This window comes from Gallinula chloropus (genome assembly GCF_964237585.1).
Source record: "Gallinula chloropus genome assembly, chromosome: 2".
NCBI lineage: Eukaryota > Metazoa > Chordata > Aves > Gruiformes > Rallidae > Gallinula > Gallinula chloropus.
The window spans coordinates 100,757,352-100,783,385 of NC_140086.1; the positions used below are offsets into that span (position 1 = coordinate 100,757,352).

At 38.4% G+C, this 26,034-nt stretch overlaps 1 protein-coding gene across 1 annotated transcript in view; it reads left to right on the forward strand.

The window, feature by feature from the left end:
- Positions 1-26,034, forward strand: part of CTDP1 (CTD phosphatase subunit 1) — a gene marked incomplete at its 5' end in the record, with an annotated part of 113,254 nt that overhangs the window by 14,017 nt on the left and 73,203 nt on the right. The window contains 6 exons of the mRNA XM_084280538.1: positions 2,727-2,820; positions 4,185-4,313; positions 5,631-5,781; positions 11,131-11,221; positions 12,501-12,667; positions 14,119-15,201. Coding sequence (XP_084136664.1) covers positions 2,727-2,820; positions 4,185-4,313; positions 5,631-5,781; positions 11,131-11,221; positions 12,501-12,667; positions 14,119-15,201 — 1,715 coding nt within the window. The remainder of the gene's footprint in view (positions 1-2,726; positions 2,821-4,184; positions 4,314-5,630; positions 5,782-11,130; positions 11,222-12,500; positions 12,668-14,118; positions 15,202-26,034) is intronic.

Sequence of the window (26,034 nt, forward strand, 5' to 3'; positions counted from 1 at the left end):
GAGCACATTTATTAAATGATTACACTATTAATAAGTATATTTCTTTCTGAAAAATTGCTGCTTGCCAGCAGGAATCAGTGTTCCTTGTGGATAAAACCAACACCTGAAGAGGAAATAGGCAAGATATGTACCACTGTTGCAAAGTGTACAAAAATGAAAAAACTGAAAAGACTCCCCCAAAACCTCCAAAGTAACCTTTATTATTTACACAAGGCACTTGTTTTAGCACCCTGAAATTTTCAAATAAGTGCCCTTTTTCTCCTTATATGTCACTGTAGTCACAGATACATTGTTTAGAACTATACTTCCCTTTAGCCATTCTAGGGTTTCATAACTAGGAATATGGGTGAATAAAATGCCATGGGGGTACTTGAGTTACAGTTCACATTACAAATTTATTACTTAATAACTATGCATGTTCTCTTTGTCTGGAGATAAATGTGAGGTAACTTATGACCTTAGGTAGAAAATGTAAAGAGCGTGCATACAGATGTAAATTCTCATCACAATGTATCTTGGCTTTCTATGTACTCATAACTGAGGTTGAGAGTTACAGGGTGTGCCAACAGTGACTTAAACCCAAGAGTTTTGTCTGTGAAGGTGTAAATAGCCAGGAGGTAATAATCAGTCTCATTCATGTGACCGTACTTCATTTGTGCAGTGTCTGAATGGGAGTTAGCTTGTCTCCAGTGCTTTCAATTTAAGGCTTCAGAACTGTTTTCAATTTTTTGGTGAAACAGTCTACCATGGAAAGAAAGGAATTTAAGCCTTGGGCCAAAAAGAAAGCAAATTCAAAAGATGATTTTATTTCTCTTGCTCTGTTGCACTGCTAATACAGTTGGTAAAGAGAATGTTTCTTATGCATATCAAATTACTAATCCAACAGCTGTTTTCCAAAATGGACTGCATAGTATCCTGGAATTCAGAAATTAATGTTGTATGCTCGTTTCATTTGGAAGGAAATACTTTGTTTGCCTTTTAATTCATACCCATTATTAAACATTTTTTGTGAGCATTATCCTGTAAACCAGCACAGATGGACTAAATAGTAAAAAATTAATATGTGTAGCCCAGTTAATGGTTGGATATCACTTTTAATGAAAACTTGACTGTTAATAATTTGTAAGTGAGCATTATTTGGCAAAGCAACCTAATAAAGAGTTAGGATAATTGTGAGTGTCTTTGCCATGAGTGAATGCTTGATTTGAGGTTTGAGTACACTCACATCTAAATATTGCTGTACTGCCATTTCACTTAAAATCTAGATAAATTCAGGGTATGCAGTGAATTCAATTCTCTCAAGTGATACTCTTCTACTTCAGATATCTTCGCTTTACACAGAATTGCTTATACATCTGGAGGAATGTTAGGCGTGCTGAGCCGACATCAGAAGGCAGTTCAAAAGCACCAGTGCTTTTCTTGAAAAGCAAGTACAGCCAGCTTGCTGCCAGCTTGTTGGGTGTTAGTCAGTGGGGCATCCTTTCTATTAAATAGTTCTTATTCAACAAGTGGTCTGAAAACTGTTCATCTTTTTTAAAGGCTCATTTGAAATACTGTTTGGTGTTACATCCTTTGCTTCAGAGTTCAGATATATAAGATGCTAAAATGCAAATACAAACTTTGGACCAAATGAAGTATCTGTCTTTCATTTTTGGGTGTCAGTGCTTTCAGGCACTGTGGTACAGTAAAACCATATCTGTCTGTGGTTGCATCTGCCTCAAGACAGCTCGGGAACACTTTTTTTTTTCCCTCAGTTTGCTTGCCATGAAATGAAAACCAGGATAGGTTGATCTCTGCTTGTAGATCTGATAGCAAATTTTGTCCTTGACAGGACAGCTATTTGGGAGAATTGAAAGACGTGCATGTGTAACACAGGACAAAATTAGAATGGTGAACCATAAATAACGTCTTTAAAACTAGATATCCGAGTTCCCAACAGATTGATATTTGTAAGCTGGTAGGTAGTGATACAGATGCTGTGTGGGATTAGTTGGTCAGTTTTCAAGGAATTTCATACTTGTGTGTGTGTACACAAACACTTTCTTATCTATATCTCTCTATATATGTGAAAATAATATATACTCTGTATTAATATTTCTCTGTATACATGCATCTTTAAAAAATTGGGGTATGTGTATGAGTAACACTGTATAATATAAACGTAAAGAAAATAAATATGGGCACTCACAGGTAGTGCCTCATTGTGCTGAAGGGAAAAGCCTGTATGGGGATTTTTTTTTGGTACTTGTTCTGAAGCAGTGGTCACATGTTAAGTGCCTCTGCTGTGTATAGAGAATAATTTTCCCTATCACTTGTTTATATTTATTTTGTAGTCTGGCTTTGCAAAATAGATCATTGTGTGCTGAGTGATGGGAGGGGAAAAAGAAAAGTTCTAAATTTGAATGGCTTGGTAGGTACACTATGTAACCGTTTTCCAGTGCCAATCAATACATAGATGTCTGTCTCAGTGTCATTTTTCATTAGATAATTGTATGGAAACACAGGTAATTACAGTGGCTTTTTGCAAGGTTATTATGGTTATCTGCTTTGATCTCTATGCATTTTGTTCAGTAACTTCCATTAAAAAGAATTTGAAAGTGTTAGTCAAAATAGCTTTTTAATCTTCTTTTTTGGTGGTGACTAGTTTCATATGACAGATTTTAGTACGTTCAACTCTTCATGACACTATTACTCTGTCTTGATGCTTCTTTTCCCTGCGTGAATAGGATACGAAGCAAAAATGGAAAGCACAATGTGCCGTTATCCACAGCAACTGTGTCTATGGTTCACAGTGTCCCAGAGCTGAAAGTTAGCTCTGAGGTAAGTACCACTGTGCTTGCTTTATTCATACATTTTGCTGTAGCTCCAGAGTTGAGAAGCTTAATTGTAAAAGTTTGTTCAGTGGTGTATGCACTTCGTACAGGAAGTTTGGCTTCCCTTTGAAGAGGAATTTGGTGTTAAACATAGTAACCCAGGGATTTTTGTTTTTATCCCAATGCCTGATCGTCATCAGGCTTTGTGGTGGTCTTTAGAGCTGTGCACTGCAAACCTGGCACTTTGTGACGGCAGCTGAAACTGTCTACTTTAATTTTTTTGTCTCTGAGCAGTTTGTGGAAAGTTGTTTCTACAAGCTGAAATGTTTCAAAGATATTGCAACCTTTGAGTGTGTAGCTTCATCCTTCACCTTGAAATTGGTTCCATGAGACGTAGTAAAGCTAGTGTGTTTGCAGCTTACCAGTATGGTAAGTTACTTAATTATTTTTTGAGTATTTTGATAATTCAGATGAATGGAATATGCCTGTTTATTTTTAAGATAAACATTCTGTTTATCTTCCTTACCAGCTTGATCTTTTCTGACCTTTTTATGTTACTGCTTGCTTTTTTCAAAGCATACTAGTGATAAGTGGCTAGAAGAGTCCTCATCTCATAGAATAGAGTTTCAGAGTGCTATTTGCACTTGACTCCGGCTTCTTCATCACACTCCCCTCAACTTTGCTTTAAAGTTTAGCTGTCTTGTGGATAACACTACAGCTTGTTATCAGAAGTGGTTAAAGTGAGGACAGAGCTTAATGTGGTAACTGAAAGTTTATAAATATGCACAGAGGTGTAAATTTGAGCTCAGATTTATTGAAGTATAAGGTCTTTGATGTCAATGCTCACATGGGACTACATAATCTAACTGTGTCGGAAGGCATATGTTCTTTCAGCTGAAGTTGACAGTTACAGCCACTTCTGCCATGAGCAGCGTTGGTTTTATAGTCAGGCTAGTGTTGGGGTGGTACTGCACCTAATTGCTACAAAACTGCTGAACATAGCAGCCAAAACTCTGGGTTCTCAGATCTACTGATAAACTTGTCCCTTGCGTGCCCCAAAGCTAGTGCTACTTCCTCTCAAGACTCTTGTCTTGAATTATCTTGGTGGTTAAATATTAAATTTTAAAGTAGTTGTATTGAGTTTATAAATTTTAAGAGTTATCAGTGTCACAAAAATCTGAGAGTAGACTTTGGGAACACTTATTCCTGTAGAAAAATTGCTGACAAAGCTGCCATCAATACAGTTACGTTGAAGCATTGTTTCTTGTGCAATTGGTTTGTAGCAGAACTTTTTCTCATGTTTACAATATACAAAAGTCAATAAACCTAATTTGCTTCTTCTAAGCTAAGGTTATGAATATTTTGTTACAGCAAGCTGAGCAGCTAGGAAGAGAAGATCAACAGCGACTACATCGAAATAGAAAACTGGTGCTCATGGTAGACTTGGACCAGACACTGATCCATACTACAGAACAGCACTGCCAACAAATGTCTAATAAGGTATTTGGTGATGCTTTGGCTTGAGAGTGAACAACAGGAATATTTCTAGCAATGTTTAAATGATGCATTTTTAAGAAAACATTCTGTGGTTAGGTAAAATTGAAGATGAAGAAAAACAGAAAATGAGACAATAGTCTTCTGAAATGTTCCTTTTCTCTCTGTTTAAATTTATGTTTTCTTCCATTTAGGTTTTCCTGCACGCTTTTTATTCCAGTCACTTTGAGAAGTTTGTTAGCTATTTTTAATCTGTGCTTTCCTTCCTTTACCATTCATAAGCTGAGTACTCAGTAATGAGACTTTTTTCCACTCCCAGTCAGAGGTGGATAGAGTGGATTACTGTTCCAAGTCTGATGTAATTCCATGAATACATCTAGGGTTTTTTCCCTTTAGTTTTCTTTGGGGAAGGGGGGAGAGAGAGGGAGGGGAAGCTGTTTGGGTGTTGATGTTTAATTCCAAGAACACTTGTCATTGAATTGATAGGGACTACTGGCTTTTAGCAGTTCCAGTTTGCTTCTAATTTAGAAGTTTTCGAGTCAGAACAATCTACAGTGCCTTCTACAGGAGGATGCAAATTCAAACTTTTGTCATGCAAATTGGGTTTGCTTAGTTCTTCCATTCCGTTTAATATTCTCTCATGCCCAGCAGTTTCAGCATTTGTTGATACCCACTAGCAGAAAGCAAGTGGTAAATGTACTTTGCAGATGAGGGGAAAGGGAACTGTAAGCTTCAGATTAAAGATTAGAAAAAAAATCAATCCTTATGTATTTGAAAGGCTGTATCTTCTTCATCTGTATAAATGTATGGCTTGAAGAAAAACATTCTTTTAAAAGACTCTGAATTCTCAGCTGGGCTCTTTATCTGTGAGCTTCCTTCCTGGTTTTGCAATCTGATGGTATGTTTGCATAGACATTTTGATCCAACAGTCTTTCTCTGAGCTCAGTATGTACTGAAACTAATTTGAGTGATGTTCACTGAATAATTCTGATTGGAGTGATATCCAGAATATTCTGAGAAATTTCTTGAGTTGCTCTTTTTTCAGATTGGCTTCCTGTAGGTAAAGATTTGAATGGAAGTTACCTTGATCATAAACTCTTCAACAGTGTGGCTTCCTGCTTTTAAAAAACTTAGTGTTGTGCTTCTTGGCACATAGCAAAAATGTGCTTTGTATTTTATTCATTCCCATAATCTTTGTTACCAAAACTTGCCTTGTTCTAGTCAGACCAAATAAAAGCAGTGGAAGTGATGAAGAGGGCACTTCTCGAATGCTGGAATTTTTGTTTGATATTCTGATAATACAAACCCTGTTTTTTCTTCTAGGGAATATTTCATTTTCAGTTAGGTCGAGGTGAGCCCATGTTGCATACGCGTCTGCGCCCTCACTGTAAGGAATTCCTGGAAAAAATTGCCAAGCTCTATGAATTACATGTCTTTACTTTTGGCAGCAGACTGTATGCACATACAATTGCAGGTGAGTAGAATGTTACATTTTTAACAGTATTTACCTGAGCAGCCTTCATATACTCATCTAACTAGGGTTTGGGTTTTTTCTGTGGTTGTTTCCAAGTATTTGTTCTTGGGTTTGTGCGAAAACACTTCCTAAGTAGTACTGTAAGCAGAATCCTTGGCTCATTTACCAGACAGTGCCTGTACGCCCTGCAGTTCTAGAAGTAATCCTTTTTCTCCCATCCACGTGTTTTCTCAAGAACTCAAAAATATTTTCTCCTAGTAACAAAAAACTTGCACTTAAATTAGAAATCATAGTCTGTGGAGTGTGTCACTGACTGAAATGTTTTCTTTTCCCACAAGCATAGAAGCAATCTACCCTGTTGTGCAGGCATCTGGGTCAGATTTGTTCGGAGTGTGACCATGTGTTTAAACTGAAAAATTTGCTTTCACCCCCTCTTGAGTCTTTGTGACATAATAGCATTTACATCTCAGCCTTTCCTTTATCAAGTCTGTTGGACTAAGACAATATCATTAACAATGTTTTAGGTTATGACTGTATGTAAAACTGTCCTTGCTGCTGTTTCGTGTCTCTAGGCTTTTCTTGTCTTGCATGTCTGCTTTTTTGTCCTATTGCCGGAAGTGACTTGAGCAATGCCATCCAAATGATCCCACTTCTCAGCAAGAAAGGAAGATTCCAGAAAAATTGTGTAATTAGACAAATCTCTAATACATATTAAATAAGCCACAAAAAGATGTCTGTAATGAAAAATATATGAGACTTCAGTAATCAGAAAGTGATGCCTGTTTTGGTCTCCCAACTAATTCCTTGAAAGAAAGTTCAGGAGAGGCGTGTCCTGTCTTTATCTTGCCCATCTGAGTAAATGTTTCTACACTGCTAAATATCTATTGGTGGAGTTGTTTGAAGGATCTTGTAAAGTTTTGAGTCTTACGGTTGTGTAGTGTGTTGCTAATGCATTTACACTTTGGTAGCCTGCTGTCCTTCTCAGAGTGTGGTTATTTCTTGTGTAGGAAAAGGGTGATGGTTTTCTTACATACTAGGTCTAAATACTTGGTAGTAAGAAAGTGGGTGGTCAGTCTTCCTCACATAGAGCTATGTGCTTTGGATGCACGTGGCCTGAGGTCAGGAGAGGAATGCCAAATAAGGTCAGAATACATACAGCAAGTATGCTTTAGAGCTGAGGAGAATAATGAGGTACAGAGGTAGTACTTATGATAAGCAAGTGCTTCCTCAAATTTATCTTTTCTCAGTGTGTGATTTGGTCCTGCACTTGTTCACTTTATCTCTGAGATAAAATTTGGATTACCCTGCAGTTCCTGTGCTGGCACAGATTGCTACTTGTGAAGTGACAAGCCTTTTTGTGGGCGCATCATAGTTGTGCTGCTCCATTTGTTCTGTAGAAGAAACAGCCACTGAATGAGCAGATTGCTCATTGCTGCTTCCTAATGTTCCCCGACTTCTGGATTTTTCCCTGAAGCTGGCCAGTCTCACCAAAAGTGTCTAAGTGATTGTAGCTTCAGCTGGATACATTGGTATGGAGAAACAGTTGAAATGGCCTTTGGTCCACATAATCAAGATGCAGTAAAAGATGTATAGCTAATACGTATAGCGAACACTTGATGGCAGTATTGGTTAAATGATTTCTGAGAGCTTCAGTTTGATGTTTTACTGTTATCCCCATGTTATACAAAGGAAAGACGCATAATAAAATTATTGGAATCGTTTTCATAAGAAAAAAAATGGTTTTCTAGGTCCTCCATATGTGTCCTATATCTCTTTGTGAAATCTGAATGCTGAGCTGCTCCTTCCATGTTGTGGAAGGCTTATTCCTCATTTTGAAAACAGATGACATCTTGTCAGCCCCTTTCTGCCATGCAGCTGGCTCCTGTCAGCTGTTAAGTGCGATTAGCTGATATTTGTAAACACCATTTATGTCTGCTGAAGTCATTTCACCCTTTCTTAGTTTGACATGTTTACAGTGTAGTACCTTGTAGCATGTTTGTAAAGATGAGTTTTGGATTTTATAATCTAGATTTTCCTGAATTCTTTTTCTTCTACATAATAATTTTGACCAACTCTTACTTAGTATATTTTCCTACTTCTCTTATGAAAAGTTTGGTGTATTTTAATAATGAATTAATTCGATTACTTCAGATTCATGTTGGATCCTATTGTTACATCATTTCTACTAGGGATTGATGTTTAACTCAATCTGTAAGATTTGAGATTTCCTCAATGTGAGTTAGGTACTTTTGAACGTAGCATCTTATGCTATGCTTTTTTTAACTTAACTTTACAAGTCCTATGTACAAGCTTGCTTAGAAGGAGAGTCTATATAGGATGAGGTAACACAGCTTGCTAAGACTGCATGCACAAAGACCCAGTCTTTTGAGATACTGGGAAACAACTTGGGGGGGGGGGTGGGCAATAATCACTATAGATAAATCTACTGGATAGTACCTTTTATAATGTGGCAGTGAAAGGATAACAATGTCTTGAGTTTATTCATGAAATTACTCAAAGGTATGTTTTGCATCTTGTCTAATTTATGAGAATAGATGAAAGCTTAGATTGAAAACAGCAAGTCTTGGTCTTCGATCATTCTGACTTCTACAAAAGGCTTTAAATTTTTTAAACATGCTTACAAATTGAGAAATTCAACATTTATCTTCTGGAACAATTTGTGCAAACTGATACATCTCCAATAAAATCTGTTTAGAAAAAAAATTAGTTATCAATATTAAGGCAGCAAACTTTGGCAACTGTAATTTTTCAGGGTATGGTGGTAGGAAATGCATAGGACTCAATAAGTAAATGAAGCAAAGTTAAGAATACACCTAAGGAAGACTTTCACTGTTTCTCTATACTTGATGAGTTTATACGTAGACCTTTTCATCCCTCTGAAGTCTTGCACAGAATACTTGCACAGAAAATGCCCACACAGAATAGTGACATTTCAACAGATGCCTTTTCTGTAGTCTTTACTGGCATCTCTTAAAGAAAACCCAACCAATACTTTGGAAGGTGTCATCCATTTGAAGCCTGCTGCTTTGTTATTAAAGGTTAATATCCCAACAGTGTACTATCATAAAGTTCTAACTCTCTCAGTAAGTAGGTTGTGAAAAGATGTTTCATAGTAAGAGCTTCCCAGTTCTTTTTGTTACTGTAATCAGGGTAACAATGACCTTTTTTTTTAACAAAGCAGTTAAAACTAAGTAAAGGCAAAGATTTATCTTGCAGAGCATATCTGTGCTTACTTACTTTTAATGTAAAGTTTTTATTCAGATATACGTTCTATTTGCAATCATAAACCAATTAGCATTTTAACTTCCCAGTGTGTGACCTAGCCACTGAGTGTCTTGTTTGCTCTGGCATGGAGTAAATTGCTAAACTGGCTAGCATAAATCTTTGAAAAGGTTGTATTGGCTTTTAAGGTTACATTAACCTGCTGTTGAAGAAAACAAATGACAGATGATGTATGAAGTGTTGCCTGCCATTTCCCTGAAATGTCTGTTAAATTGATTCAGTTGGCTAGGCAGCATCCAAAGGAAGTCAAAGGTTAAGACACGTAAAGAACTTCTGTAAAAGACCAGTGCCGTTTTCCATGTTGCTGTTCAAGTAGCTTAGCCTTGAAAGACCCAACTCTCCTAAGATGGGCTTCTGTTACAAGTGCATTTGTGGCGAGCTGTATTTTCAGTGAATTTTTAGTGAATTATCAAGGGAAAAAGAATTTAGAAAATTAGTAAGTATTTGCCAAAGCATTATTGAAAAGCTCCAATACATGACCTCATCTCTAACCACTGGCAATCAGTTTCTCTGTGTTTGGATTTTCTCAGTTCAGTTTCCCTCTTCCTATTTTAGCTAGGCAACACTGCAACTGGTTTTCCCACAATTTAATCAGTGCACTCCTGTCCAATTTAGTATAGAGAGTCCCTGTGTATTCAGATAACTAGTAGAGGAGAACTTGGTTGGGGAGAACAGCAACTTGTGTGACAGCTTATGTAGTTTGTCAAAATATCTGTGTGTACAGCAATAAACCTTTGTAGCTAATTCTCTCAATTCATTATGCCTAGGTACTGCAAGGGTCTCACTACAGGGGATGATTCTACGAGAATGCAATTCTTAAGCATAGTCGGGTGAGTTAAGGTTGAACCTCTGTCCTTAACTCGGAATTTTCTTGCTTTTATGGGTTTTAAGTTATTCTGATTACACATTAATATTACAAACATATAGAATCAACTTTTTCAGAAGTGATGACTGATTTTAAATTGTGGGGTTTTTTGAATTTATACCCTGTGTTTTTGAAGACACAACTTAAGTCACTCTTCGGAGCCGGACTTTTGATAGGAGTTGAGTTCTGTGCAAAACTCAAAGCTCCTTGAAAGCCAAGGAAAGTTGGTCCTTAGAGTCTGTAGTTAATTTGAACCCTGGTTATGGCTATAAGATGGCCAGCATTTAAAATAAATGAAAGCAAAACTTTTGAAAAATTGTTCCCATTTAAGTATTGACTGCCTTGTATTGTTCATAAGAACGAGAAGTTGATGTGACTTCAACACAAATTAAGTAAAATAAATTCAGATTAGCATGTAAAATGCCAGTTTCTTTCTAAGCGATTATGTGGCTGTGATCTGCTCATGAAAACGAATTTCATTATTGGAGCTTAGGTTCAGAAGCATGTGCATGTGTGTCTGTACATCGAGTCGCTATTTTCCTAAATAATGGCATTTTATCTTGCTTTAAGATCAGCTAGCCCAGCTTCACCTGGTTTGGTTTGGGGTTTTTTTAAGAATGCAGTCAGAAAAGGTACTGCAACTGGGCCTACATATTTCTAGGAATTCAAGGATATGTAAATATGTTCAAGTGTATTTGTTAGAGGTACAACTTAAAACCTACAAATGCAAGAGCTCCGGCTGAAACTGTCCCTTAACTTGCCCTTCGTGCTTAAGTATTGCAGCACATTGCCGACTCTTGTGAGACTTCTCTGCAGTCCCTAGGCATAATGAGCTAAGGAGAGCATTTAGCTTTAGAGCCATCTGTAGAGAGATAAATGTAAGTTGCAAAAATCGTGTATCTGTTGCCTGCTGTATCTTTCAGCCTAATTTGTTTGGCTGTCACAAATGTAGTTATTTAAATTTTGTTGTTATGTTGAAAGAAAATGAGATGGGAATTTTAAAATTAACCCCCCTGTGTTAGTTAAATACTTGATCCACTCTGCTTGCTCTCTCCCCATATAATCTCTTACCTGCAAATTGTCTGTTAGTTAATTGCTGTTGCACAGATAGCTTAGTTATGAGGACAGTAAGAAGGAACAAACATCTTGACCATTAACTCTTTGATTTCTTCTTTCAAAAGGATTTTTGGATCCTGAAAAGAAGCTTTTTTCACATCGGATATTGTCAAGGGATGAATGTATTGATCCATTTTCTAAAACTGGGAATCTTAGGTATGTATTTGGTTTATATATGTTTATAGTTTATAAGGAGAAACCTTTTCACAGTGAGTGTGATGGAGCACTGGAACAGACTGCCCAGAGAGGTTGTGGAGTCTCATTCTCTGGAGACATTCAAAACCCGTCTGGACGCCTATCTGTGTGATTTAGTCTGGGTGATCCTGCTCTGGCAGCGGGGGTTGGACTAGATGGTCTTTCAAGGTCCCTTCCAACTACTAACATTCTGTGATTCTGTGATATTCATGAAACAAAACAGGACAAAAATACAAAATATACTGAATATATTAAAATTCCCTCTGTACTTGACATGTTTGTAGTCTTTCCTTACCTGCCTCTTAAATATCAATGCTGTCTCAATAAAGCTGAGATGATAAGCATGGCAGCATTTCATCTACTTAGTGTTCTGTGGTACTAGAGCAGTAATAATGTTAAGCAATGGCATGTTGTCATTTATGCTTTTTACTGTAATAACCTAACCATATTTCCACTTTATGGCTCATGATCACATGTAATGACTTGTTTGTTGTGAGCTATGTTAATTAAGCCAGAATTCTTGGTTTGAGGTGAATACATACATGAATATCTAGTATTCTGACTTTCAAATGTGCTCTACATCTAGCAGCTTCTGCTCTGCAGTTTCTTAAATTTAGATCATCTAGAGCCATGGATTCATATTCTAGTATTTTTCAGGGTATAAAGCCAAGGGTTTTTTTTGTAAAGGCAGATATTTTTAGTACTTCATAAAGCTAGATTAAAAATTATTGCCCCATCTGACCATACAAGAAGCTTTTATTCTTAGCCTCAAGCATATGAAAACAGAGTATATTAATTACTGCTGTTTCTCCTCCTTAGTTAATACAAGTATTAGTACTTTCTGCTTCCTTTGTCCTGGATTGAATGAATCCACTCCTTCAAAACAAACCTCTTCTTGTGCCTTTTTCATGGTTATATATAGAAAGCATATTGTCCGTGGGATAGCTGGCTTTGGGTTGTTCATTGACATAAACCATGAAAACTAGACCAAAATGTCATGTTTTGTTCTTAAAGGCTTGTTGGTTCCTGCTTCTAGCCTTTGCAGTAGAGATTTTAAAATAGCTGTTCCATTTTTAATTTTTTCATTAATACTAATACTGTATTTTGAATTCTGTAATTGTAGTATCGCAGATTGCTTGTATTCATATACAAGTATGTCCTTCAGGCATGCTTGTAATACCAAGCTGTCAACCAAAACTACTTCAGTAGTATTAATTTTCCCCCCTGTTTTGTCTCTTAGAGATCTCTTCCCATGCGGTGATTCCATGGTTTGCATCATTGATGATAGAGAGGATGTCTGGAAGTTTGCACCCAATTTGATAACTGTGAAGAAATATGTATACTTTCAGGGGATAGGAGATATTAATGCACCTCCTGGATCAAGAGAAATTCAAATGAAGAAGAAAGGTAGTTATGTAGTTTTTTAAACCACTTCTACAACTTTTTGACTTTTCCAGTGTGATTGATGTAAGTCATTGCCGTGGTCTCTTACCAGCGTTGCTGTTGTGCTTGGATGACCAGTCCCAGGCTATTGTAGTTCACCATGTGCTCCTGTAAAACTGCACTGTTGGTGTTGATAGCTTTTCCACAGCCAGAGTAAAGCACTGGTTGTAGCATTTTGGCTGTTATGTCTGGAGAGCTGATGTGGTAATATGCCAAATTGTTCAAGAACAGGCAAGGGACAAGACGGCATTTTCTCTTCCCTCTCCTAAAACAAGGCAGGTTTGTTTCCTTTTCTGTTGGTGCTCAGGGATTGAGCTTCCTCTTCTTTCTCCTTTTTGATCCCCTTCCCTGCCACACTTTGGAGCAATAGTTAAGCTGGTCTCAACATATTGCTTAAATCATGCTAGCAAAGTGAGTGTGGGATTTTCAGCATCTACTGAATGTGATGTTCTACCTGGTTCAGTTTGCTCAGTGCTGTAATACAAATAGTTGATTTAGAAGGTATATATAAATGTTAGTATTAATTTGGGGAGTAAATATAATTGGAAGAGAATGGCTAAGAAAGAATTGCTGTGTTCTTTTCATTTTAGCCAAGGATTATTTTTTAATCTGACAATGCTTTTTCCCTTGTTGAACTAGAGATGACAAAGTTATGGATTCAAACTGAATCAGGCCGCTGTGATGCAGGACACGCAGTGCTTGACATTACTTGCAGGGCAGGGACATGCATGCAGAAGAGTAGGGTGACTTCAGTGTTCTTGATGATTGTTTCTGTGCAAGTTTCCGTTTGTCTACAGTTTCTTTAATTATCCTCCCCTTCAGACATTTGAAGATAAAGGCAAAAAATAGTTTTAGGATGTGAGACTATTAATTTTTACTTGCGTTCCAGCACAGTCTCAAATGAACCTCAAACAGCATCTTTGTGTTACTAAAACATGTATATCTTTTCAACCATTAAAATAACATTTATTTTTGTTATGAAAAATAGGAAAGATAACTTTCCATAGCTTTCATATAAAGGAAGTTCATGTAGTTCTGGATTGGGAACTTCTGAACTGAATTCTACCACATTTTGTTTGTCCTTTGCAGTAGTTTCATTACCCTGAGATGTAATCATAAAGCTCGTGGTACAAGATAAATCCTTTAGTGTTTGCACAGTTAAGACCTAATTGCTTCTGACCCATGTGCTTAAAAACAAAACAAAGTCAGTTCCCTGTACAGCTTCTTTACAAAAGTACAGTCTGTTAGGTTTGCCAGTTCTTTCTAGTAATCACATCCAAAGCATCTTAACTTGGAAAAGCCTAGTTGTGCCTTCAAAATGTTAACTGTGTGTTTAAGAAAAACTATTTTTTATTTAACTTTTAGAACACACTAGGAAAATATGTATGTTTCACTTCTGTTTTCCTGTGTCTTAGTAAACCACTCTACAAAACCAGAGGCACTGGATTCAGCAGTGACATCATCAAAAGATGCTGAGGAAATAAAGAATGTTACATGTGTAGAAGAACAAAGCAATGGTCTCAAAGTCCCAAAGGACACTTGCACTGCAAATGGAAGTACTTCTGTAAGCAGTGGAACATCTGACCGGGATATGAACTCTTGTGATAAAGTGAATGCCCAGGACTCCTTAAATGATAGCACTGATCACAAAATGGACAGTGAGGTCACTAATGATGTGATAAATACAAAAGAATCCCAGATTTTTTCAGAACAAGTTGATAGAACTGTGATAGAGAAGCAGCAAACCAGTGACAAGAGAACAAATGACTTGGACTTTGAACTGTCTAGTGACAGCGAGAGTGATGGTGGATTGGATACCAGAAAGTCATCCACTTCTGTATCAGATAGTGAGAATGAGGAAAAGAGAAGCTGGAAGAAATCCAAACAACCTCTGCAGGCTGAAAACTCACAGAAGGAGAGCTGCACTGATGTGAGTGAGAAAAAAGATGGTCTGGTGAACCATTCTGGGGACACACAATCTCTACCTACTGAAAATATTCATGAGAAAACTGATCTTGAAGTACAAGAAGAAAGTGAACAGGAAAGCCTTTGTGACTTGGGAAATGGTTGTGCAGACAAGAAAGAAGCTGAAACAGAGTCTCAGATCAGTGAACAGTCTGGAATTACAATGGGTGAGTCCTTAGACCAGAGTATGGAGGAGGAAGAGGAGGAAGACGATACAGATGATGATGACCATTTAATATACCTCGAAGAGATCCTTGTGCGGGTTCACACTGATTATTACACAAAGTATGATAAATACCTGAAAAAAGAGATTGAGGAAATTCCAGATATCAGAAAAATAGTACCAGAACTGAAAAGTAAAGTGTTGGCAGATGTAACCATAATATTTAGTGGACTCTACCCAACGAACTTCCCCATTGAGAAAACACGGGAACACTATCATGCCACAGCACTTGGAGCTAAGATTGTGAAGAATCTAGTACTAAGTGGTGACGATCCTGACAAAGCAACACATCTCATTGCAGCGAGGACAGGTAGGTAAATGAGACTTGAGTTTTCCATTGGCTTTTTTTCCCCTGTTATAGTTAATTCATAAAACCTGCAGGCTTTAACATAACTGAGATTATAATTGAAATTAAAGGGAAAATTCTTCCTAAATCCATTTAGAAGCCTTTTTTAAAGCTGAAAAAAAAGTGTGGCTTTTAATTGTTAAAAGGAGGACCTGTTACCTCTTGTGTAATGTGTCATGCCTCACTTCTTGGTTAAGAGTTTGTGATGTTTAATCTGACCATTGATGATGTTGAGATTAAAAACTAACATTCGAGTCAGAAAAGTTTCTAGTGCTTTTGCTATAAGGCTATGGCCGTGTTTTCTTTCTCAGTTCCTCAGAGTTCACCTCTTGTGGTTCAGTTTCACTTTGCGTGGAATTCAGAGGAATTACCTTGGGAGACCAGGATCTGATGATTCCCTGTCACTGCTCTGTGTGTAGCCTGTATGGCTTTGTTGTGGGAGATGTAAGAGTGCTTAGTCTGATACACATTTCAAAAAGCCACCTGTTTTTACATAACTGTAACTGATAGGAGCATACCATTGGGTAGCTGCCATAGAGGAGCTATCAGCCCACTGCTAGCTTTTAGTACAGGTTTTCTGCGTACCCTGATCCTCTGTTCCCTCACTGGCCTTTTGAAGTTGCATGGAATTTAAGCATCTGATAATCAAAACCATGACATATAAAGTAAAACTGTGGGTTTTGATCATCTGAAATGTCTAGGTAGACTCAGGACATCTTTAGATGCTACAAGCGAAGAAATGCATATCTGAGACCTGTTGGATTTTTCTTTACTGATTGCTGTCCATGTAAGCTTTCAGTAAATTAGAAACATCTTTGTTTCATCAGCTTGTACTATAAAATAATGGAGTGTGATATTGACATGCTTAATTTTCTCAAAGCATGTGTAACTTAAGAAGTGTCTTTGTTTCTTACACAGCTGACCAGGAATCATATCTTCCTCATGAGGAAGTAGTGATAAAAAACCTATAGGGACTAAAAGGAGACTCTTGTGGCTTCTTAATTTCCACCTCTTTAAATATGAGTAGTGTTATAAAATCTATGGATTAAAACCAGCCATTGACTGTTCAGCTATTTTTTAAATATGTTAGCCTGACAAGGAAGCTGCTTATTTGCTAGGCTAGTGTAGGATTACTTTGCTTTCCAGTTATCTCAGTCTGCAATTCTTGTGACAGAAATTACAGGTAGCTTTTAATAATGTTGGTAAGGCCAACTGTAGCAAGAAGCAGCTGCGATATTGACATAGTCAAGTAGCATCAGAATAAAAACTGGATCACTGAAGTAGCAAATTTGTATTAATTGTCTTGATGTAGATATATATGTAAGTAGTAAAAGCAGCCTAAAAAGATGAAAGGCTGGAGGTTAGCTGGAGACTTGTCAAAGTAGGAAATGTGAAATGCTTAAATCAGTGGATGCATCAGATTGGGAATCTGTAGTTTTACTACAGCTGCTGAATCTCTCTCTCTCAAAACTGCTGGAATAGCAATACTTTATCAGCCAAGAATTACATAAGTTTGTCATACTTCATTGGAAACATAATAGCTGTCAGTGTAACTTCCATGCTTATCCAATTTCGAGGCTTTAAGTGCTTCATTTCAAAGTTGCTTTGTTTAGCTTGCACTAGATGGCTTCTGAATGTAGCTGTACATTGGATGTGACTACTGTTTGGTAAATACATGGTAAAACTGATGGGATAAATGTAAATGAGGCCCCACCCCAAACATACACATTTCTCTAGAAGAAAAAGTATTGAACAGCATTATTTTAAGGTACACAGCACGTCATAGTGAGAAGCAGTTGAGGCTTTCTTTTACTTGTTTATGGAATGTACAGTTTGGGGTGGGGGTGGGGGGTTATGTTTGTAGAAATATACACATCCCTGTAGAACATACACATCCCTGTATTCTACTTTAATAAGCAAATTATTCAGTTCTTATGCACGTTCTTAGCAAATCATCCACTAACGTAGTTCTTATTATGAAAAACTATTTTAATTTTAGGTTTTGATTACACTAATGTGTTTTTTACAGTATATGAATCAACTTTATTAACACATTTTAAATTAATTTTCAGTACTCTTTTGAAAAGTAAATACACTTCAGGGTGGCTCGTGTTTTTCAGACTTTTTTGTCACAACTCTTCACGATAGTCATGCAATGCTGCACATGGTACTTAAAATATTTTCAAATATTTTCTGCTAATTAAAGCAAGACATCATAAGAATAACACTATTCCTGAATTGCTGGGTGAAAAACCTTTGTTCACAGTATGTAGAATCGAGTCCTGCTTTGAGTAAGACAAGAATTGCATGAACTAATTCTAAGAGGTAGCTTGGCAGTCTCTTCTGCCTGATGAGCAAGACTATTGTCATCATTCATCATCACTTAGTAATTACTTCTGTAACAATGGCAGTAAAATAAGGAAAACTGGAGTGAATAAAACTGTATCCTCCAATAACCCTTTTTTGTAAGATTCTCATGGATTGCTTATGGGCTTGGTTTTATTGATGGGGTGTTTGCTTTTTTTATTTTAACTGAAGACTGTTGTCTCTGGTTCGATGGTAGTAGTTACGTTGCATCATCCTAATTTCATGAGGGAAACTGAAATTTAATCAGATTTTAAGGATATAAACTGTGTGCTGTCACAGCTGGATTTCTGATAATTCAGCTGTCAACGTGATTTCCATCCTGATTCTTGGGCGGTTGGAGAGCAAATTCTGCAACCCTGTGTTACCCTCAGACCTCGGAGTGAACGCTGCATCTCTGGCTCCCCTGGCAAACATCTGACCTGCTGCTTGATGCCTGATTGCTGGTGAAAGGGGGAAACAAAAGCACATCCCTCCTTGAGTTTTATTCAGAAGTCAGTGACCAGAAACCAGATAGCTGCATTGCTTTTTTCTTTTCTCTCCACCCCCCCCCCACCCCTTTTTTAATGTGGCTGTAAAAAGGTGAGTTCAGAATGTTTATGTCAGTTCAGTATTTCTGGGTGACCCCACTAACAATGTCAGGTCTCAGACAAGCAAGTTAAGGGGCGTGTTTACTTTGCATTAGCTGAGCTGCAGTAAAAGGCACATACTTCAGCAGCAGCAGGGGTAAATCGTGTTAGCTTTTGAGTTTAAAGCCAGGAAGGTATTTGTCAGAGGAAGGAAAAAGGGAGGAAGTCAGTGTGAAACAGAGTAAGTTCTAGGTTTTGGAGGATTGAGTCTTTCCTCTACGAAGTAACCTCATCACAGCTTGGTGTATGGACTGAACAGCCAGTGAATACCCACTACAGATTGTATTTACAGCATTTTTGCCAGCCTACTGCAAGAAAACATTTAAATTTCTCTTATTCTTTTTATATATTTGTCTCTTTTCCTGCAGATAGGTGGCTCATTTCTTTACAGACACAGATACTCTGCATTCTGGAAATAAAAAAAAAAAAAATTAATTCTCAGAGGAAATTAGGATTGGGTTTTTTTCCCATTGTATAGGGAGGAAAAGAATATCTACCTGAATTACTGTAAAAGACAAGGATCATTGTATAATCAACTTGAATAAATCTGGGTGACTGAGAAAATGCTACTCTGGTCTTTTCCACCTACCTGCGGGCTGCATAAATCTTACTTCAGTTTTTCACACATCTGTTGTTTGCTTTAAGCAGCAGTAAATGGCACTGAATAATCAGTAGTTGTAGCTGCAGCAGTTACCAGGCTATTTCATAAATCTTGTTACGCTCCTTCCCAAGCAAATAAAATTATACTATAATCGATTTTTTTAAAGTCGAGGTTTTTTTCTGGTAGAGCAGATAAAGGTGTTTGGGTCACTTAAATTATTCTTGTAAGGTAATAGCAGAGATGTCAGCTTAGGCCCTGATTTTTTCTTTTCTTTTTTCAAAATGTATTTAATTCTGTTTTTCCCTATGCTTTGAAAGCTATATAGCAATAATTTCTTTACTTTTGGTGACTTAGCCTATGATAAATTTTACTTAGTATCATTAAATATCAGGTTAAAATACTAATTTATGAACTATGGCTCTTAATTACCTACCTAAAAACTGCTTACTCCTGTCTGCCAGCTGATAGTCTTGCTAGCATGTCCTGTGACTCGGTGTGAGGTCTTCACCAGACATAGCTATGATGTGTCCACAGATATTTTTATTTTTCTGAACTGTATTTTCAAGCATGTCTTTCAAGAAAAAAAAACAAACCCAGTTAATTACTGCTTTAAACTCAGGCACTGACCAAGTGAGCCTGTTGCTTTTGCTGGCAAAGGATGGTGTGATGTTACAGTTGTGCTCTGGATCTAGCCTCTTAACAGCACATTTCACATTTATCATCATTTCATGGTATTTTAATTCTTGTTGGATGAAACATTGAGGTCTGTACAACTCGTCTGAGGTTAATGTTGCTGGAGAAGAGCTTCTGGATTTGATGATTAATCAGATATTTTTTTATATAACAATGGTCTGAAAATAAATAAATTCCCAGGGAACAGATTTTTCCAAGCGATGCCAGGCAACCTGTTTGCAGACTGCCATAGGAACATGGAAGCTTCAGTGTGCTGGAGTCAGGATAGTGTTGTGAGAGTTGCTGTGGTGGCTGTTTCCTGTTGTGCTGATCCTGGCACAGCCTTGAGCCGGCACGCTGGGTTCCTCACAGGAGAGATTGAATTGGAGCTGAGGGTTTGCAGGCAGACTGGGCAGAGCTAATCCAAAGCAAATACTTCCTGAAATGCATGTCTGGTGGGTGTCACACCTCTTCCCCTCCCCCCCCCCAGATCTTCTTCTTGGGAGTAAACTGCTGTAATGAAACTGTATCCTGCAGAACAGCTGTGGATGTTTACTGTTGCATTATTGATTTTTGGTGACTCTTCCTACTGACAGTTTGTTACTAAACAGGCTGTATTTTCGTTGTGCATTTTCAGCCTTTGTTTGCAAGTTCACAGGTAGAATTGAGGAGTGTTTCCCATGTTTGAAAACTCTTCCCAACATATATTTAGGCTGTATCCATCAGAGGGTAGATGCAATGAATTAGAACCCTAGCTGCTTCATGTGAAAGGCTTGTGGTACTATTTAATGTTATGGAATGGTTTTAGACTTGAATTCAAAGTAGGGGAAGGTGTTTAGAGGAGAACAATGCAAAAAAGTAGTCTGGAAAACCATTTTTTCTGTAAGTGACTCTTAGCATCAGAAGTACCATTGCTTGGATAGATTAAAATCCTCTCTGCTCTTTCTTCTTAAAAAGCATATTTGCAGAAAGGGAAGTTACACTGAGGAAAGGGAGAGGAGAAGACAAGCGTATTAAGTATTGTGGTGCTATTTCTCCTACCAAGTTAAATTTGGTGTTCCATCAAATCTTGCTCTGAAGTCATGATATGTGTGAAATCTTGGTTTGGAAGATGTTGGCTAGAAATAGAAGGCAGCCCCTGAGATGTCACTGTTTTATCAGTACCTCGGGTGACTTTGAGCGTGCTGGAGTGTGCAATAGGCAGCTGTGCTGTAGAAACAGGGAGGAAGCAGAAAGCCTTGGCCTTGCAGATGGGAGGAAGGTAAGGCTTTTGATCCTTGGGGGCTGGGTTGGGTTACACACTGGTCTTCATGTCAACAACTTTATGTTAATGGCTTCTATCTTTTGGAGCTACTGTTTCAGAACCATAACAGTTTAATTCAGAATAGTGCCGTTTTGGCTTTCATGTTTAAGACTTCTTTTGTAATCCTGTTGTCTAGAAGAATTTATTTAGGTCATTAGCTTAGATCTGGAATGAACAGACCACATGTGCATGAATGCAGAGTGTGCATATATGTGGTATGGAGAGCAAGATGAAACACCTGGCAAACCACCAACTTTAAAAATAGTTGGAGGAAGCTATCTGCTTGCATAACTTCATGGGTTTAGGATTTAGAATGAGGTAAAGGTGCAGTTTTGTGGTTTTGTTTAGGTTTGCTGCAGTGAAGTCCAAGAGCAGTAAACCAAGCAGCAGTATCTTTAGCTGGGCAAATGGATGTACTACACTAACCTTCCTCACAGGGTGTTACAAGTACAGCCTGTCTCTGTCTGTCCTGTAGCATCACCGACTCAGGTTACCTGTTCTCAGTGCTTACTAGTGAAGTTACGTGCTGTTGTGAGCTGTATTCAGTCTGCTCTGGAGTCATGTGCAGGACAGTATTGCTGGCTGTGTCTGACACTTGATTCAGTGTCTTGTACCAGGCACAACTACCTAAACTTCCACTGCACTACTTGCTCTTATTGTTTTTTTCACCTGAAATTCCTATGCTTGTGACAGCTGTTACATGGAGAATGCTGAAGTCCTACTTCTTTGTTCTTACTATGTTGTCACTGTTTTACTCCTTTAACCTTAAAGCATTTGCCAAGCCAAGTCTTTTACTTTTTAATCCTTATTCTCCCTGTTCTCCCCTCAGAACCTCTGCTTTCATTCCTCTAAAACATACCCTGTGTATAAATTAAATACAGTTTGATACTTACCTGTTTCTAACTGCAGGTGTTTCTAAAATTCCTACCTGAGGTTATACAAATGACTCCTGTGGAAGCTCCCTCTGGCACTGTAAAGTGGCTCATTTCCAGCAACTGTTGCATGACTGGGTTGCTGATTACTGTGTAGCTGATGATTAATTGGGAAACAGCTTTCTTCTAGGAAATTATCTTGCCTGAATAGTCAGGTTGCACAGACTTCCCTTTTTAGTTTTGCTTAAAACCTCTTGAACAGCAAAGGGTGTGCTGGGCTTAATGTGGCTGGAGTTCTAAAATTAGTTTCATTGAGTAGGACTGTGTTCATTGTGTAGCAAAATTTAAATTATGACATTTCTAAATCACTTGTGGCTTGGAAAGGGGTTTATATTTACTCTTTTAATATTTATCTTAGATTCTTAAATTAATGTTGCTTTATTAGAAATACACTAGTGTGGAGAAATGTTTTACACTACAGCTCTTAAATCCTGAACTGCAGAAGAAATGTATTTGTGCACAGAACGTATTTTTATCCTAATCTAAATCCAAGAAAAAACATATTTGTGTCTACAGATAGAGGAAAAAAATAGCCCTGTCCCTGTACTCTGTTTGGTTAGGGGGGAGAAAAAGTAGGGAAATAGAAGCTTCAGCACTTTGGTAAAGAAAATAATCTCCAGCCCTTTCTGTGTATTTAGTCTTTTGAATTTACAGAAGCCTAGAAAATTAACTAACTAGGGAGGCCAATTCTCAAGTCCTGTCTACCCCAGTAGATTCTAGTTCAGGTTGTGCACAGGCCTTGGTTTCTCATCTTCAAATGAAGTGGAGAAATGTGGGTACTTGAAGACTTCTGTCTTAATTGAAACAAGTAAACTCATGTTGTTAGAGGACAATTGTGAAGATAAAACTCCAGGAAACTGTTGAAGCCATCAAATGAATTTAGTGTTCATGTATCTTTGTCAGAGTTGTTCTGAAATATGAATTTTTTTTTTCTAGAGTCCTCATTCTTGAAGGCACACATGTATAGACATGGGCTCATAAATTCTAACTTTAAATATATTTTTTTAAAATAAAAAACCTTACTTAGATTATTTTTATTTATTTATTTTAGTTAATAAGGTAAACTAGATTGGAATACTGAGTTTTTATATAAGTATCTGCAGGAAGAAACCCTTGGGCCTTTGTACAGAAATAATGGACTTCAGCAGGAGCAGATGGTGTTTGAAATGATGCATTCTTCACCTTCATTCCCAAGAGCTCTGCTCTTAACCTAGAGAGGAGGGACATCAGTTGCTAATTGAACTCCTGCTTTCAGATGGTCTCCTCCTATTTCACATTTCTAAACTAAAAAAGTAGTGTGGTATTAAGACTGGGTTTGATAAGCACTTTAAATAATGTGTAAATAAGATGAAATGCTATAAAATATAGGGGTACAACAAAAGGAAGTGATAGCCTTCTGATGAGACAAACTATCAGACTGAGAGTTCTTTTATCATGTTCCAGCTACATCAGTATTTGTGTGGTGTAAAAGTACTGTGTGTAAGTGTCAAGCACTGATATATTGGGTCAGAATCCTTGGAGGCTTTCTCTCTTCTATATAATTCATTACTTATTGGCAGATTATACAATTCTATGCTGTCTCTAAGTGTTTGGTCCCTTCTTAGTGTGGAATAATTGCCAGAGGTGACTTAGAAATTACTTACATTCACACTTTAAAAAAAAGGTGTAGCATTGAAGAAGCTTAAAGGGTGGAGTGTGGCTGACATGAATGAAATCCATTCCATGGGAGTTCCCTGGGCCTGTGACCTTACATGTTGGCCAGCCTGGGGGAACTTGGTGTGCTGAGTCTAAAGAGGAGCTGCACAGAGGGTGGAGCGGAGTGGAGGCACTAAGGCCAGGCCCTGATAATATGGGAGCTGAAGGACAATGGAACTGGCAAGCTCCATACTTGCTACCCTGAGCCAACAGGCTGTCCTTTGGTAAACTTTGCCCATTATAACATCGTTATAATATGTAAAAACACCCCTCCATCTCGAAACCCCCTGCCTCCCAGGTGTGACCACCCCTCCCTGAGCACGTGCTCTGAGTTTTGTCAGCCTGCGCCTCTAAACACGAAGCGGGAGAACTTCACACCAACCGCAGCCAAGGTGTGTGTGGCTGGGGTCACTCAGGGTCCACCGCAAAGGTGAAGATGAAATAGTGTAAGGGGGGGAGGATGCTGGGGGAGGTACCCTCACGTGCTTCGGAGATCAGTGGATGGGCTGAGCCTCCCTTCCCCCCCTTTGGGTAAGGTTTGAGCACTCGGTTATGCCGAGTGCCTCCTGGGAAGATACAGATCTCTGCGGAGTCGCTGTGTGTCTCTTAACACGTCAGCAGCCAGGCTGTTACTCACCTTCCTGGTACTGACAAGCGCTTTGCAGACAGAATTTATCACCAGCGACCTGAAAGAACCCGGCGCCTGTTGCTTTAACAAACCACCCTTTCACTGATCCAGCCACTGCCTACTTGTTAAGTGCCACAGTGGTAGTTCAAGGAACATGACTAGGCTGGAGGTGTATCACTTTGATCTGGCATAGTTGGCCAGATTGCCATGGATAAACTGCCACAGAAATACAGATGTGCCCCTGCCAAGGCTGGTAGGCTCAAAAATTTTGGAAGAATGAAGATAAAGTGGTGCAATGGATTGAGTGGTGACAGGCTGTGCAAAAGTGGAGAGTGAAAAAAGATAAAAGTGTAATTTGTGCAGTGTCAGGAGCCAGTTTGTCCTGTGCTCAGCTAAGGAAACTCCTGCTCCCAAACTAGTTTTTCAAATATACAATTTTGAAATCAGAAAATGAGGTGTTAAAGTTCATTGTCCTTTGAGAGGGAGACAGGAAAAATACTAGGGATCAGAGTTGATAAACTTGTGAATGAGAATAATCGTCTTAATTCCTGGAAAGGGTTAATTATCTGTTAGAATGCAACCATCTGCTCCAGTTAAACAGGTTTGTAGACTAATGGGTAGTGCAAACCCTGAAAGTTGGGGTGCTGATGGTGCTCTTTGGTTTGACAGCGATGATGAGGTTGAAGGAACCTCCGATTCTGAACCACAATTGATTCTTTGTGACCTGTGGTTAAAACTGAGACCACTGTTGCTGTTGAAATCCACACTACGGTGTGAACAATCCCATGGTCACCAGTGGAGCTGGTAGGGATACAGGAGGAATTCTCAAGGCAGTCAGGAGAATCAGAAGTCGAGTGTGTGTGGCGAGTTCCTTCTGAAGGAGGAGACTGGATTATGTTAAGAGAGGAAGAAGCAGGAGGCTTTTGGGGATCATGAGTATCTATACCTATCACGGCAGGACAGCAAAATTACTCCTTAACTGCAGGAGTTGCACGCTGGGCAGGTGGCATAGGCCCCAGGAGAGAGGGGAACCACTGGCAATTAAAGCCACAACAAGCTGCTCCAATCTGGCTGCAGCCATACAGAAAGCAGCCTGCATACAGGCAGTGTGTGAAAGAGACGATTTTGGGAAATCCCCAATGCTAGCCCCTATCATTCCAGCCCAATTAACCCCTCTTATTCGTGGCCTCCCTGATTGTCTCAAGATGTTTGTGACAGATACCAGAGATTGTGTACAAGCTGCTCATAGAGATGCTGATTGTGGTTGTAGATGAAAACCATGCTCCTCCATTCTGACCTGGAGTGATTTTTCACAAGACATAGATAAGTATAGATGCTGAATGGGCTGGATAAGTTTCTCTGGTACTAAACCCCCAGATCACGACTGGCAAGTTTGCCAAGTCCACATGCAGATCCCCGAATACCCCAAATTCAATGAGAGGTTCAACCCTAATAAGGAACGGGGTCATCTCCTAGATCTTTGATAAATGCTGAAACAAGTACCAGGATTGGTAAAATTAATTTTTCCAATTAAGTAGAAATACATTTTGAAACATTTGGACAGTCATCTGTTTCTAGGAACAGACCACACTTTAAAGTTAATTTCAACCTTTATCAGCTTCTTTTTTCTTACCAATTTTGATGCTTCTCGGCACAAATAAAGTTGTTTATAGCAGCTTTACTGAGTTTCTCTTTTGCTCTGGCTTCTCTAGGGGGTGGAATATGAGATCACTTGTTACTTGTGTGCTGCATTGTGGACTTTGTGCTAATCTGCCACGCTTTAGTTCACATTCATTGTTCCCCTTGGGCCCCAAATGATCCATTTATCTGCTTCCCCCCACCTCTGGAAAGGAGAGGTTAACTCAGGAGCTGACTTTAGTGGCATTCTCTTTGTAGAGGGTTCTGCTCATAAAGTTAGTGTGGTGAGCTCATGTCAGGCTTGTAACAGCATTGATGTAACTGCTGCTTAGACT